At 30.3% G+C, this 15,852-nt stretch overlaps 3 protein-coding genes across 8 annotated transcripts in view; 2 read left to right on the top strand and 1 right to left on the bottom strand.

Annotated features, from left to right (window-relative positions):
• The first annotated feature begins 248 nt into the window (after positions 1–248).
• On the top strand, positions 249–6,254 carry LOC142237694 (uncharacterized). The gene is made up of 3 exons (XM_075309087.1): positions 249–543; positions 619–1,199; positions 5,776–6,254. Exons 1-3 carry the CDS (start codon positions 530–532, stop codon positions 6,045–6,047), a joined length of 867 nt encoding a protein of 288 aa, XP_075165202.1. The 5' UTR covers positions 249–529; the 3' UTR covers positions 6,048–6,254.
• On the top strand, positions 2,801–4,396 carry Rpt1 (26S proteasome regulatory subunit Rpt1). The gene has a single exon (XM_075309086.1). It carries the CDS (start codon positions 2,927–2,929, stop codon positions 4,226–4,228), a length of 1,302 nt encoding a protein of 433 aa, XP_075165201.1. The 5' UTR covers positions 2,801–2,926; the 3' UTR covers positions 4,229–4,396.
• A 4,436-nt stretch (positions 6,255–10,690) lies between the features above and the next one.
• M7BP (Myosin-7a binding protein) overlaps positions 10,691–15,852 on the bottom strand; it is a 229,492-nt gene continuing 224,330 nt past the window's right edge. For all 6 annotated transcript variants that reach the window (XM_075311231.1, XM_075311227.1, XM_075311230.1 and 3 more), the window contains 2 exons: positions 11,475–11,602; positions 10,691–10,922 (listed from right to left, as the gene is read on the bottom strand). In XM_075311231.1, the coding sequence (XP_075167346.1) occupies positions 10,709–10,922; positions 11,475–11,602 (342 nt within the window). In that variant the 3' untranslated portion in view covers positions 10,691–10,708. The remainder of the gene's footprint in view (positions 10,923–11,474; positions 11,603–15,852) is intronic.

The raw sequence follows: 15,852 nt of genomic DNA, 5'->3' as shown, positions 1-15,852 counted from the left end.
ACCTAATAATTGCACTATGCGATGCTTTTTTGTAGTAACTTGGCATGGTACAACTTCTCAATAGTGACGGCACTCTTACGACGAGGTTTAGATAACGTATAAGACTGTTTTCAACGTGGTGAGGATTCAGAAGAGCCAAATTCAAAAAATTTGGTAGGGTTGTGGTCAGTTGTTTTCCGATACTTTAGTGTTATGCACCATGAAAAGAAAAAAATGTTGGTCTGGCAATACTGGTAGTGCTTACATACGTATTCTTGTTTTGACTTTTACTTGTAGCGCAATACGTCATTATATTAACAATTTCATTTTATTTAGAGTTATTAGCGAGAAAGCGTTAAACAAATATATATCTTGTAATCCATAATCTATTTTACATATATCAAGTGAACATTTGAACATGCCACACTTTGAATAGAAGAATAACAAATTGAACTTAAAAAGTGTCGAACAAGAAGACCAACAAAACTCCCAACTCAATAGCAGCAGAACTTTTGTTACCAGAAAGCGATACGTTTAAACAACGAAGAAAATGAGAAGAAATGCGTAAGAATCCAAGAATAATCCGGAAATGCAAATGTTCATGACATATGTTGTTTTTTTATTGTTCTTCCCCTCTAGACGCTCGCTCAATCAAAGCGAAGATATTTCCGTGTTCTCCGAAACGGTGAGCACTGACAATTTTTTGGAAATGGAAAGATTGTCCACACGTGTAGCCCATGGTTCTAATACACAACATCGCTTTGAAAATACCATAGAAGCAAAAGTAGAACCAGGCGATACTTTGCAAGCAATCGCGTTGCGGTTTCACTGTTCTGTGGCTGATATCAAGAGGCTGAATAAAATAGACAAAGATAATGAAATTCATGCTCGAAAAGTTGTAAAAATTCCAGTGACAATACATAATGTTCTCCTGGATAATTTACCTACCGTACACAAAAGTGGAAATAGTAGTCCAAAAATCAATCCAAAATCTAATGGGAACGGTAGCCGTGATAGTGATAGTGGTTTAAGCAGTATTGTTCGTAATCCCTTGGATGATGCAGAGGCTATGCTAAGCGAGAAACTGATGGTAGCTTCTGTAAATTCATCGGGCAGTCCATCAACTAGTAAAGGTGTAGCGGGTAGTGAAATTCATATTAACAATATAATTATGAATTCTAAACTGAAATCAGGATCAGTAAATGTTTACCATGATGAAGGTAAGTGTGTACTAATTAAAAAAAAAAAAATAATTGTACTAACAGAGAAAAATAACTAAATGTGCCCTCAAATATAAAAGGTATAATATAAAATTAAATTGAGATGATCTCAATATGAAATGCTATATAAAAAAATCGCACTCAAAAGGATCTTAGACAAAAGCAAAGTGTGTACTACTAGGTTTCAAAATTGAACAACAAGTAGATTACTTGATTTAATAGTTCTATGCGCACGAACAAACAAGATATTTATCAAATTTTGTGAGGTGAAGATCCACTTAATGAAGTGGAGTAATCGCCACCAAGTAAAGTAGCCATTTAAATCATCCCTGTTTTTTAGTTGCCTGTTGGTACACATACACTTCTTTTTATCCAATAGTGCTGTCCGATTTTATATTGCTCAATGACAGAGCGTACTTATTTCATCCGTTTCCATATTGAGACGCTTTAAAATATTTAGAAGTGTTACCAGCATTACAAAGACCACAAGATACACTGCATCTGGAAAAAGGGTAACATGCATAAAATTTCCTTCCCCAGGCGAACAAGTTCATTCTGAACACCTCACATCCATAAACGGGAAGTCAGAGGTTTCAAGCTCTAATGTAGGAATGGTATTGAGAATCGAAAAAACGACTTTTTAGATTTTTCTCAAATTCGGAAAAGCTCTTTGTCGTAAAGGGCAAAAAATTACTTTATTACAAGCAGGGTAAATAAAATTACTCCAATAAACTAGTTGAATTTATGGTGTATATATTTAGCTTTTAACAAATATTGAGAAATGGGGATTAATAGAATTGAGTGTCAAATGTGTATCGAGAAAAATATAGCAATATAGCTTTGGAATTTTATGTCATTATGTATTTTCGTTTAAATCTAAGTGAAGTAAATCGAAAACGTGAATTTTATGATCCGATCAAACTGTATAACACCTAAAAGCTAATATCCTCTCCAAAGTAATAAAGAAAATTTCGTTATCTCAAATGTTTAAATTAAAATTAACTTCGTAATATTAGTGCCCCAAGTTATGCTGCCAAATTTCATATGTTGGATTCATCCGACTTTAAAAGTTTTATGAAAAGTTGCTTTGGGCTATTCCCCAACAAGTTAAAATAGAATTTACATCAAAGAGGTATAATTTTATACTTTTTTAAAGATTTATTTTCATTTTAGCGGCTAAACTCGAACTTAATACCCATATTAAGTTCGAGTTTAGCCGCTAAAATCAAAACTAAATCCGCAAAATCAGAATAAAATTATATCTTCTTATTGCAAATTTTATTATATCTTGATGGGGGATGATCCAATGGAAGTATTAAAAATGTTTGTTTTCGGTGAAATTAATTATTGAAGAAAAGTAACCACGGAAAAAATGACCAATTTAGCTCGATAATGCCAACTTAATAATGGCCTTTATCTGGAATTGCAAGTTGAAATATTGTATTTTCTGGTGTATGTTAATTTGAATTGTTAGCAACCCTGTATATACGTTACGTATATTCAAAACATAATATCAAAGGCACCCTGTTATTGGAGCCGCTCTTGTTTTCATTGACAGTGTTTGCAAGAAGAAGAGCAATGACAGTTTGACATAAGCACAAGAAGCAAGACACAAAATTAAAATACGCTCAATGCCAATTTGTATAGTCATTCTACGACAATACGGCAAACAATATTCTTAAAAGTTAATAATTTATCAATTTTACGAGAAGAACTAAGCTTTAAATATGCCTGACTATTTGGGAGACGATCAACGCAAAGTAAAACACGAAGAAAAGGAGGAGAAAGAAATCAAATCTTTAGATGAAGGTGATATTGAATTATTGAAAACCTATGGCCAGAGTCAATACCACAAAGCCATTAAGATCATCGAGGAAGATATACAAAAGGCTGTAAAGCAAGTAAATGAGTTGACTGGTATTAAGGAGAGTGACACAGGTCTAGCTCCACCAGCTCTATGGGATTTGGCTGCCGATAAACAAATTCTCCAAAATGAACAACCCTTGCAAGTGGCGAGATGTACGAAAATTATCAATGCCGATTCCGATGATCCAAAATACATCATCAATGTCAAACAGTTTGCAAAATTTGTTGTTGACTTGGCAGATTCGGTGGCTCCTACAGATATTGAAGAGGGTATGCGGGTGGGAGTAGATCGAAATAAGTATCAAATCCATATTCCCTTGCCACCCAAGATTGATCCCACAGTAACTATGATGCAGGTTGAAGATAAACCTGATGTCACATATAGTGATGTGGGTGGTTGCAAGGAACAGATTGAAAAGTTGAGAGAAGTAGTGGAAACACCTTTGCTACATCCAGAAAAATTCGTTAATTTGGGTATTGAACCACCAAAGGGTGTTTTGCTGTTCGGTCCTCCCGGCACAGGAAAGACATTGTGTGCTCGAGCTGTGGCAAATCGTACTGATGCCTGTTTCATTCGTGTCATTGGCTCTGAATTGGTGCAAAAGTATGTGGGTGAAGGTGCCCGTATGGTTCGTGAACTCTTCGAAATGGCTCGTTCCAAGAAGGCATGTTTGATTTTCTTCGACGAAATTGATGCCATTGGTGGTGCACGTTTCGATGATGGAGCTGGTGGTGACAATGAAGTACAACGTACTATGTTGGAGCTTATCAATCAATTAGATGGTTTCGATCCCAGAGGTAACATCAAGGTTTTGATGGCCACAAACAGACCAGACACCCTCGATCCTGCCCTTATGCGTCCTGGTCGTTTGGATCGTAAAGTTGAATTTGGTCTACCCGATTTAGAGGGCCGTTCGCACATCTTTAAAATTCATGCTCGTTCTATGTCCGTTGAGCGTGACATACGTTTTGAGTTGTTGGCTCGTCTGTGTCCCAATTCAACGGGTGCTGAAATTCGTTCGGTATGCACAGAAGCTGGCATGTTTGCAATACGAGCACGTCGTAAGGTGGCAACAGAAAAAGACTTTTTAGAGGCTGTCAATAAGGTTATCAAGAGCTATGCCAAATTCAGTGCTACTCCACGTTACATGACCTACAATTAAAATACACATTCATCAGCCACTATCATTTTTGGAAGTAATTATATATTTTTTGTTTTTATTTTCAACTTAGTTTTAAAAAATTCGGAGAGTATATTTTTGTCTAATTTCTCCGTAATATTTACGAAAAATAAAATTTCTAATGGAATTAAATAAAAACGAATAAAATAATACATTTTGTTTTACATTAAAAATGAATATACTGCGAGCCTGTATGTCGGAGATTGTAATCAGATTTGAAGAGTGAACATTTCAAGGTTTTTGCAAGAACAGAAATTAGTTTATGATAGATTAGGGAGCCATCGTGGTGCAATGGTTAGCATGCCCGCCTTGCTTACAAAGGGTGGAGGGTTCGATTCCTGCTTCGACCAAACACCAAATAGTTTTTCAGCGGTGGATTATACCCTCTCAGTAATGCTGGTGACATTTTTATTTATTTATTCATTCAGAGCATGTAATTCTGGGCGTTTCAAAATTTCTCTAAGTGGTTTCACAGCAATGTGAAACGCCGTTCGGACTCGGCTATAAAAAAGGAGATCCCTTGCCATTGAGACATATTTTAAGACATATTTTTCTTTATTGAGCCTTTTTGGGTTACAATGGTTTACAATGTTTTTTATATTTTTGAAAATTTTGTTGAATACTTAAGACTATAATGTAATATCTTAATAATGTATAATTATGTTACAGCTCCATGCTTTGTTGTGTAATTTTGTTGTCGTTATTTATTCGAATAAAATTAACTATATAAAGAAATAATGCTCTTACTCCGCAGCCTTTATGTTGTGAGCTCCTTGCCATTGAGCTAAACGTAGAATCGGGGAGCACTCAGTGATAAGAGAAAAGTTCATCACTGCGGTATTACAATGGACTGAATAGTCTAAGTGAGCCTGAAATATTGGGCTGCCACCTACCTAACCTAGATTAGGTTAAGCTGTATTGGTAGCCAGTTATTTCGGGCTCACGTAACATTAGACTATTCAACGCAGTATTCGCCATGAGCAAATTTTTAGGATATATCTCGATACGTTTCCGATATTTATCTTTGGTAAACTGTTCAAAATGTCAACGTGGATGTTATTGATTTGTTTCATAGAAGTCTTCATTTAGTCGGTCAGAGGTTTTCTCTTATTCCATTTCCTGAATTCTCATTGAATAGTAATATTTGTCGAATGAAGAGGTGAACGCCGAAACTGAGGTTGCTTTACTCGAAAGTCATAAAGAATAATACGAAAATTGTCCAATTTTTACTCGACTATTTTGATGGTTGAGTCTAACTAAAAAAATCACATGTAGAGCAACCCCGCGAAAAATTATGCTTCTGATAGGAATTACTTGTATAGTCGTTTGTAATGATAAAATATAAAAATAATTCTAAATTCGGTGTTTGACAAAAGGTCGAATTCCTTAGACCCCCAAAATAATTAGTCTGTATTTTAAAGTAACGCTAAAATAAGTTAATAAGAATATTTTTATTATAAATAGTGTTTAACTAAACAAAACAAAATAATATGAATGATCCATGTGTCCTTTCTTGTCTCTTTATTCAGAATTGGCCTCCTCAGATTTAAATGATGCCTCCGCCCCTCTAATCACTGATATATTAGATGATTCTACAAATGTGCCTAAAATTCATCGTATTCGAGGTCCCTCTTTAAGGACTATCGATTGGTCTGGATCTGATTGTGATATGTCATGGATATGTCTATTTGTTGTAATATTAGCGTTGTGTTTTGTCATACCTTTAATATATGTAGTCTATATAGCGGAGCATACACACCATAATATCACTGGATCCACAACAGCTGCCACGCATCATTAAATCTAGCTTGTAAGCATAGTTTAAAAGTGGAAACAACGTAATCACTCAAAATTCAATCGATATTTACATAAACAAACGTACAAGATAATACGAAAATATCGCAAAACGATATATAAATGTACATTCATTCATTCCTCGCGAAATAAAAGCAAAACATGAAAATATCCAGGTAATTTGTATACACGATTTTCTATAAGAAACTAAAAATTGAAAAAAAAAAAATCGTAAAATATTCTTATTGCAGAAATCTTAGGTTTCGGTACAATAAGTATGTTTTGTTTTAAATTTAAAACTATACCGATGTGTGTATAACTCGCAATCTATCCATTTTAACCCCCCCTCACTTTATTTAAATGATTTTATTTAGTTACACTGAAATAGTTTAGAATAATTTTTAATGGCATTCTATATTTTAGCATTTTTGTAAGTAAAATTTGAAAATAAGCAAAGAAACTTCCAAATTTAGTGTTTTTAAAACATCAACGATTTTAATATTTTACATTCGTATATATTGTATACTTTTTATACACTCGAAAAAAAAACAAAATGTGTATAATAAAGAATAAAAAATAAAAAAAATAAGGATTTAACAAAAACAAAAAAACTCATGCAAAAGTTACAAAATTGTACTTTTTCATATTTTTAATTAATTATTATTTTTTGTTTATGATATTTTAAGGAACTTTCAAGAGAATATTCATGGGTAAAACATCAATCAAGGACTTTTGGCATAACTTATATATCAAAATAAATTTTTTAATACACAAGAGTTCAAGAAAACTAATAATCTAAGGTAAGCAACATTTTGATAAGTTTTCAAACAATTAAGAAGACACATTAATTATAGTCAGCGTTGTCACCACGCAATTTTATTTATGACCCAAACTTTTCTAAAATCGGACCAAAATTCCCTCAAGCGGACCAAATTTCCAATTTTGAAGAAATATGCTTTAAAAATATTTTATTGTTGTACGTAGTGATTTTATTAAAAAAGTATAGTAATTCAGAAAGGACTGATATGATTTAGCGGTTGACATCAAAACATCGACTTTTCAACTTTTTTTAAATTTGAAAAAATTGACCTTTTGAAAAGGTCGAATTATAAAGTCAATTTTAGTTGACATCAACGCGAATTTTTCATTCGATTTTCTGTGATTGAAATGGTATCTAACCCCACACTGATAAAAAACATTCACGGCTCTAAAGATTTTGTCTTTACGCTAATGATTTTGGTATTGATATCGAGCTCCACTCAAAAAAAAAAAAAAATAAACTCTATTTCACTAAAGCCAATTTAACATTATTTTAGTTCATGGAATTATTATATTTGGGGAAAGTTTCCTTTAGTCTAATAATTTTTTGCGAACGTTAGTTAAATTATCTAAAAAACAGGACAAAATTATACACAAGTTAAGCATTAAGATTTACTAAATTCGTATTTCACACAACATAGTTCATTATTTCTTTTATACCTCATTCACATTACACTTCCAAAATCCACTTTACCCAGATTTGAAATGTCATTTGCCTCATAAAAGAGGGATTTCATATCTACTTTTAGTAAATTTTGAGCCTAATGTGTATGGCCTATTAAATTTGTAAATTTTACTACAAATTCGTCCATCATGAACTTCCTATGTCACTAAAGATATTCTTGCAATTTTGAACTCCATTTTTTTTCCTTCAAACTACAAAATTTTCTTTAACAAATGAAAAAAAAAAATTATGTCTAATAAATTTTCTTGAATTTGTCGAAAAATATTTACTTATTTTTGTGATACTGGCGTGATGCCAGCGTTTGTAGTTTAATTAAAAATTTCTAAAAATTTTAGTTAAAAATTTTAAAAGTTTTCTAAAATCAACCAACCAAATCTTCCTGGTGGGTTCACTGTGAAAAGAAGCAGAGAATTGAAGTGAAGACACATTTACGTCACAATTCTCTTTAACTACAAGTAAAAATATTTCATGTTTCAAGTAAAACACGACTTTAAAATAATGTGTTAAAAAACATCCCCTATTTTTAAACGCTTTTAGTTTTACAGTCAAGATGCAAAACGTCAACAATATTAAAGACGATTTCATTAATTTTGAAGTTTTTTTTTCAGAAATATTAAAGCCATTTTGACTTTAGTAAAACGAAATTTTCTTTCATGTTAGGATACCCAATTTTATGTCGAATCACTTAACTATAAGGACTTCAACTTTATAGACTTTTCAGAGAAACACGTCTCCTATATGCTAAGCAAAATTCGCATTCGTATTTTAAGCATATGAAATCTTTGGCATATATACCATACCATTGAACACGTGATAGACATTTTAAATACTAGAAACAATTTATAAATTTAAATGGTAAAATATTTTGACAAATGTCCTGTTTCTCTATATCTAATTAACACCCAGTCCACAGAAAAATAGTCACTCGAATCAATTTGCGTTTCTCTATTTTTGAAAGGTCCTTTCATTGTATGAGAATAGGTCCTTTCGTTAAATGAGAGTACATTGATTATCTAAAATGAGTATCAATGTTTTTTGTTTGAATTATGAATTACGAATTCTAGGATTACTCACGAAAAATAGCTTTGGTACTATGAACGCTTTGTATCAAAAAGGTTTTGGGTAGGATTTCAGTATCGGCTAAACAATAGATATTTCAGGGGTCATTTATCTCTTCTTTGTAATGCTGATGACATTTCAGAGTGTTTAAAACATTTTATAAATGGTTTCAAACATAGTAGTCACCATCAATGAGCATATTAACTAACCTAACCTTCAAATATTAAGTCACTTTTAAATTTTGGAATATTGGGACAAGCTTTATAAATTTTGTATCAATTTCTTATTTGATTTCCAAATGAATTATATAGAATAATATATACTTGTTGGTATTTTGATGAGTTGAACGATAAATCAACAAAGCTGAGATACCCTAGAATAAATTTATATCTGTAATCAATAAAAGCATACTTTTAGGGGCATACATTATTCGTCAACATTGTTGATGTTTTGCCGCTGCATTTCAAACAGTGCTGCCGCTACTACTTCAATCGAAGTATTTTGCTTCATTTTCACAAAATTTACTTCGTCACTCCTTCTTCCAAAAATCTGCTTCACTTTTTGTTCTGCTTCAAATTTTTGAATTTTTCCCCATATTACCTAATTGTATTTTCCTATTCTTCCTATTCCGCAAGCAAAATTGGGGGATCAGTTTATATGGGGACTGTACATAATTATGGACCGACGTGGACCAATTTTTGCATGTTAGTTGTTAGAGATCATATGCTAAAACCAAATACCAAATTTCAGCTGTATCGGATGAAAATTGCTTCTCTTAGAGTCCCGCAAGCCAAATTTGGGGGTCCGTTTATATGAGGCTATACGTAAAAGTCGACCGATATGGCCCATTTGTAATACCATCCGACCTACATCAATAACAACTACTTGTGCCAAGTTTCAAGTCGATAGCTTCTTTCGTTCGGAAGTTAGCGTGATTTCGGAAGAACATGCTCAGATCGACTCAGAATTTCGCCACGACCAGAATATATATACTTTATGGGGTCTTAGAGCAATATTTCGATGTGTTACAAACGGAATGACAAAGTTAATATACCCCCATCCTATGGTGGAGGGTATAATAAATTAAATTTTATTGTTTTGTTTCTAAGAATGTATGCTACTTCAATTTTATTCAATCTACTCCACTTTTTTCCAAAATCTACTTCACTCAATTTTTCACTAGCGACAGCACTGATTTCAAATTGAGGTATCGAAACCAGACATAAATGTTTATGAGAGTAATTTTGTAAAAAATAAAAATTTTGGTTGCAGAGTAGATCGTCAGTTTAAAAATGGGCAATATAAGTTATTTGTAACCATCAAACCATTCCATATTCAGGACCCACAATAAAACTCAATTATAAATAATATATATATTTCGTTCTTTATTTTATTTGGATAGTATCTTTGTATGTAACATAACTTTGTTGTTCATGAAAGCTTTTATATGATGAAAATTATCGACGATTATGAAAATATTTTATATGTTCGCCGTTAAAAAAAAAAGATTTACATTTTTAACATAAATGAAAATTGATTTACATGAAATGAAATGAATGAAAGATTTCATTAATGAAGATGAAACGATGACAATCTTAAATAAACCGACATGATTTACACATACAAATTAGCAAATATTTTTGTTGAAGACTTAAAACTAAATAAAAAATTTTTTAAACAAAATTATTATTTTATAAAGCTAATACACAAACATTCACATAAACATATATGTAGTATATTAAATAGGTAAATACCATAAACAAAGTAGTTGTTAGTGGGTAAATCTTATAAAATAAAATTATTTCTTAGTTTTATTTTTCTAACAAGGAGTATATGTATAAATGACAACGATATTCTTGCAATATGTTTTTCTCTCCGTTTTTCAAATAAGAAATCCCTTTGGGTTTTATATCTCTGTTGTGAAAAAAAAAATACACAACTAAAACAACCTACGCAACATAATGGCACCTAGAAAATTAATAGTATTTTCCTTTTTGTTTTTGAAACTCTTAATTGCAATTATTATTTTCTTTTTTGTTGGTGAAAATAATACCCAATTCATGAGTTTCGGTATAATAAAACAACGGTTCTATCGTTCTAAATATTTACTTATTCTTTAAATTCTCAAAGAAAGCAATATTAGTTTTTAATACCCCTTTTGGTACAGTAGGTGGGGTTGTCGTTGTCGAGTTTTCATTAACCGTTGTTATGGTTGTTGTTGTTGCTACAGTTGTTGTGTTCTCTGGAGCATTTGTAGGTGAATTTGAATTTTGATCATCTTTGGCATCTTCGGCTGTTTTAAGAACTGATGAGGGATCTCTGCAAGCGCAAAAAATAAATAAAAAAAGATTTCAATTTAAAAAGTTCATTTTCAACGACTCTTTGATCAAGTTCCTTAATCTTCCTTGTCCATAAAGCTCGAATAATAATTAATTGTAAATTAAAATTATGCATTTGGACGTTAATCGTCAAAAATAATATAAAAATAATATAGACGTTAAAAATAAATAAAGATTTTAATTTAAAATTTTAATTTTCAATGACTCTTTGATGAAGTTCCTTAATCTTCTTTGTCCATAAAGCTCGAATAATAATTAATGGTAAATTAAAATCATCCAATTAGACGTTAATCGCCTGCTTCGGTTCAGGCTATCTTAAAAAATATAATTTGTTTTTACTTGGAATCGAAAAGCATATCGAAATAAGAGTTCGCTACATTGGACCTAACCTAACTTTATTTTTACTTTTTAAGGCTTTAATTAAGAGTTTTAAGTGGATTTAATATGAGTTTAAAAATTGCAGTATGTTTTTTTACCATTATAAATTATTTAGTAAATTTGATGAACATTTTGTTATATTTAGTAAACTTACGTTTCCAGTGACGATAAATCTGATGTTATTGTCACATCCTCTTCCCATTTTTCCAGATCGTTATTTGGATTTTCAATAAGCTTTAAAGGTGACATCTGACCATTACTGGCAGCAGGTACTACTTTAGTCTGAAATTGTAAATTTTTGGGGATCTATTAGATCTACTTTGCTTAAGAAAATTATTTTAAAGATGTGTCTGTATATCTGCCAAAATTATCTACCAAAATTCGTAGAAAATTTTACCAAAAATCTTATTTTGCAAAGTTTTATTTCTATAGAAAATTTTGTCAAAATTTTATTTCTATAGAAAATTTTGTCAAAATATTATTTCTATAGAAAATTTTGTCAAAATTTTATTTGTATAGAAAATTTTGTCAAAATTTTATTTCTATAGGAAATTTTGTCAAAATTTTATTTCTATAGGAAATTTTGTCAAAATTTTATTTCTATAGACAATTTTGTCAAAATTTTATTTCTATAGAAAATTTTGTCAAAATTTTATTTCTATAGAAAATTTTATCAAAATTTTATTTGTATAGAAAATTTTGTTAAAATTTTGTCAAAAATTTCTTTCTATAGGAAATTTTTTTGAACTTTTATTTCTATAGAAAATTTTGTCAGAATTTTATTTGTATAGAAAATTTTGTTAAAATTTTATTTCTATAGAAAATTTTGTCAAAATTTTATTTCTATAGAAAATTTTGTCAAAATTTCATTTCAATGGAAAATTTTGTCCAAGTTTTATTTCTATAAAAAATTTTGTTAAAATTTTATTTCTATAGAAAATTTTGTCAAAATTTTATTTCTATAGAAAATTTTGTCAAAATTTTATTTCTATAGAAAATTTTGTCAAAATTTTATTTCTATAGAAAATTTTGTTAAAATTTTATTTCTATAGAAAATGTTGTCAAAATTTTATTTGTATAGAAAATTTTGTTAAAATTTTGTCAAAATTTTCTTTCTATAGGAAATTTTTTCGAACTTTTATTTTTATAGAAAATTTTGTCAGAATTTTATTTGTATAGAAAATTTTGTTAAAATTTTATTTCTATAGAAAATTTTGTCAAAATTTTATTTCTATAGAAAATTTTGTCAAAATTTTATTTCTATAGAAAATTTTGTTAAAATTTTATTTCTATAGAAAATGTTGTCAAAATTTTATTTGTATAGAAAATTTTGTCAAAATTTTATTTCTATAGAAGATTTTGTCAAAATTTTATTTCTATAGAAAATTTTGTCAAAATTTCATTTCAATGGAAAATTTTGTCAAAATTTTATTTCTATAGAAAATTTTGTCAAAATTTTATTTCTATAGAAAATTTTGTCAAAATTTCATTTCAATGGAAAATTTTGTCAAAGTTTTATTTCTATAAAAAAATTTTGTCAAAATTTTATTTCTATAGAAAATTTTGTCAAAATTTTATTTCTATAGAAAATTTTGTCAAAATTTTATTTCTATAGAAAATTTTGTCAAAATTTTATTTCTATAGAAAATTTTGTCAAAATTTTATTTCTATAGAAAATTTTGTCAAAATTTTATTTCTATAGAAAATTTTGTCAAAATTTTATTTCTATAGAAAATTTTGTCAAAATTTTATTTCTATAGAAAATTTTGTCAAAATTTTATTTCTATAGAAAATTTTGTCAAAATTTTATTTCTCTAGAACATTTTGTCAAAATTTTATTTCTATAGAAAATTTTGTAAAAATTTTATTTCTATAGGAAATATGTCAAAATTTTATTTCTATAGAAAATTTGTGGCGTTGACCAAATTAACGCCAAAAAAAAATGAGTAGAAACAAAGATATAACCAGGGATCCGGAGCGGAGCGGAGCAAGCCCTTTTTTTGCCGGAGCGGGAGCGGCATTTCTAAAATCCGGAGCGGAGCGGGAGCGGAGCGGTTTCCAAATGAAAAACCGCTCCGCTCCGAATAAAATATTACTTGAATGAAATGTGTAACTTTGAAATTACACTGTGTAGGTAATTTCAAATATAGCTAGTACTTAGCGTAGTGTGAGTAAACGTTTAAAATGTACGATATGTATTTTTGTACGTACGTACATTGGGGAAAACACAATGTGTTTTTTTAGTAATTGTTTTCAAAAACGGCAAATGTCAAAATATATCTCTAGTATGTGTTGTAAAAGTAACAATAGTACTTTCGATCAATTTCATCCCGTATTACTACAAAGATGTTTGTAATGAACGTCAAATAAATGCAATTAAACGATCTTATTTATATTTAATTTTTTAGTTTTCTACACTGAAAAAAATATTGTCGTGAAGTCAAAGATTTCATGTCCTTAGAATAAGAATGCAAATTTTGCTTAACATGGAAGACGCATTTCTCTAAAATAAAGTTTTTTTCCTTGTCCAAAAGTTTTGAATGAAGTTGTAATGTCCTTATAATTAAGTGATTTTACTTAAAAATGTGTATCATAACATGAAAGATAAAATTTTTGAGGTAAGGTCAACGTGACTTTAATAATTAAGAAAAATTCTTTTTTTTTTTGTGTAAGGACATTCATATTTGCTTTACTATTATACTATATCCTAGCATTCTCTTATTTCTGATATTAATTAAAATTATGGATAGTTTCAATTTTGGTTGAAAAATGTGCGCATATACATTTATTTTAATTTTTTTCTCACATTGAAAAATAATGACTTGATTTGTATTATTGCATGTTGTCTACTTTTTTTGAGAACGAACAATTCTTAAAAACGCTGTTCGAAAATGTATTTTTACAATAAAGGGAAAAAAGCGAAATTAGGTAACACTAGATCTGAATAAGAATATTCGTAGGTATACCACGGACTGATTTCGATGGAGGTTGTTGCAAACATGTTTCCGCCGCTGGGCATAAACATAAACATACACACACACTCACACATTACAAATATAACAAAACCTCTTCTCTACGTCTGTTGCAAAACAAAAAAAAAAAACTTTCGGAGAGTAGTTACTTCTACTCTGTGTATAGACTTTCAATTCCAATCAGCGTTGCCGTTTTGGTCCGATCGGACCAAAATTGGTCCAAAAGATTTCTAATTTTGAAATTTGGTCCGATGGTCGGACCAAACAGAATTTGGTCCATTTTGGTCCATTTTCATAAATTTGGTTTCTATCACATATTAAATAGTAGATGGTGCACCGCCAAGAATATTGTCGGGAGGCCAAATATTTCACATGCTTAAAATACGAATACGAATTTTGCTTAGAATAGAAGACGTATTTCTCTGAAATAAAGTTTTTTCCTTGTCTAAAAGTCTCTAAACTTTTCAATGAAGTCTGTTTGTCCTTATTGCTAAGTGATTCGACATAAAAATGTGTATCCTAACATGAATGAAAATTTCGTTTTAATGAAGTCAAAATGGATTTAATATTTCTGAAAAAATCTTCAAAATTAATAAAATGTTTCAACACATTGTTTTAAAGTCATTATACCCTAAACCACATAGTGGTTAGGGCATAATAAGTTTGATCTGCCAAAAATGTGCCTACCAGAAATATTGATTTTAGACCCCATAAAATATATACCGAACGACTCAGAATCACCTCAATTATTGATGAAGTTTGGTACAGGGAGTTTTTTTGGGCACAAGGACGAAAGCTATTGAATTTGGAAGAAATCGGATCAAATTTAGATATAGCTCCCATATATATGTATTGCCCGATTTCGACAAATGGGGTCACGTTGCACTTTTTTACTAACCGATCGTCGTCAAATTTAGCACAAAATAATCTTCTGTATCACCCTTTAAGTCTGAAAATTTCATCGAAATCGGTTCAGATTTAGATATAGGTCCTATATATATGTATCGCCCGATTTTGCCAAATTAGGTCATAAAACCCTTATTTATCAACCGATCTTACTCAAAGTTGGCGAAATGTAATCTTCTACAGCACTAACTATATGTGCAAAAAATCATCCAAATCGGTTCAGATTTAATAAAATAAAACTCAATTGAACAAATAATACAATGTTTGTACTTTTCTCGAAGAGGAGCGGAGCGGAGCGATTTTTTTTTCTCGGAGCGGAGCGGTTTTTTTTTCTCCGGAGCGGGAGCGGAGCGGAGCGAAAAAAATGGACCGCTCCGGATCCCTGGATATAACTGTACATTTTATGCCATGTGGAAAACAGCGTTGATGCGTTGATTTGGCCTTTTCAGTCTTTTACCAAAAAAATTATAAGTCCGCTATTTGTACGCTTATTTTCTTTGTAAAAATTTCAGCTATACGTAAAAAAACCAAAATTGCTGTTAGCATCGTGTTTTATATTTTATATGAATTTTTTTTATGGGTTTTTTCTGCCACATTTTTACTAAAAAAACGCCATTTTTTAACCTTTTTAAGCCGCCAACATCCAAACTATTT

This window comes from Haematobia irritans, chromosome 5 (genome assembly GCF_050003625.1).
Source record: "Haematobia irritans isolate KBUSLIRL chromosome 5, ASM5000362v1, whole genome shotgun sequence".
Classification (NCBI taxonomy): domain Eukaryota; kingdom Metazoa; phylum Arthropoda; class Insecta; order Diptera; family Muscidae; genus Haematobia; species Haematobia irritans.
Note: the sequence above shows the minus strand (reverse complement) of the source record. Positions and strands in the feature narration are given on the sequence as shown.

Excerpts from the sequence above, each read along its gene's own strand:
- LOC142237694 (XM_075309087.1), top strand. Across the intron at positions 1,200-5,775 it reads AAATGTTTACCATGATGAAG|AATTGGCCTCCTCAGATTTA; the intron begins GTAAGTGTGTAC and ends CTCTTTATTCAG.
- Rpt1 (XM_075309086.1), top strand. The coding sequence starts at position 2,927 with ATGCCTGACTATTTGGGAGACGATCAACGCAAAGTAAAACACGAAGAA.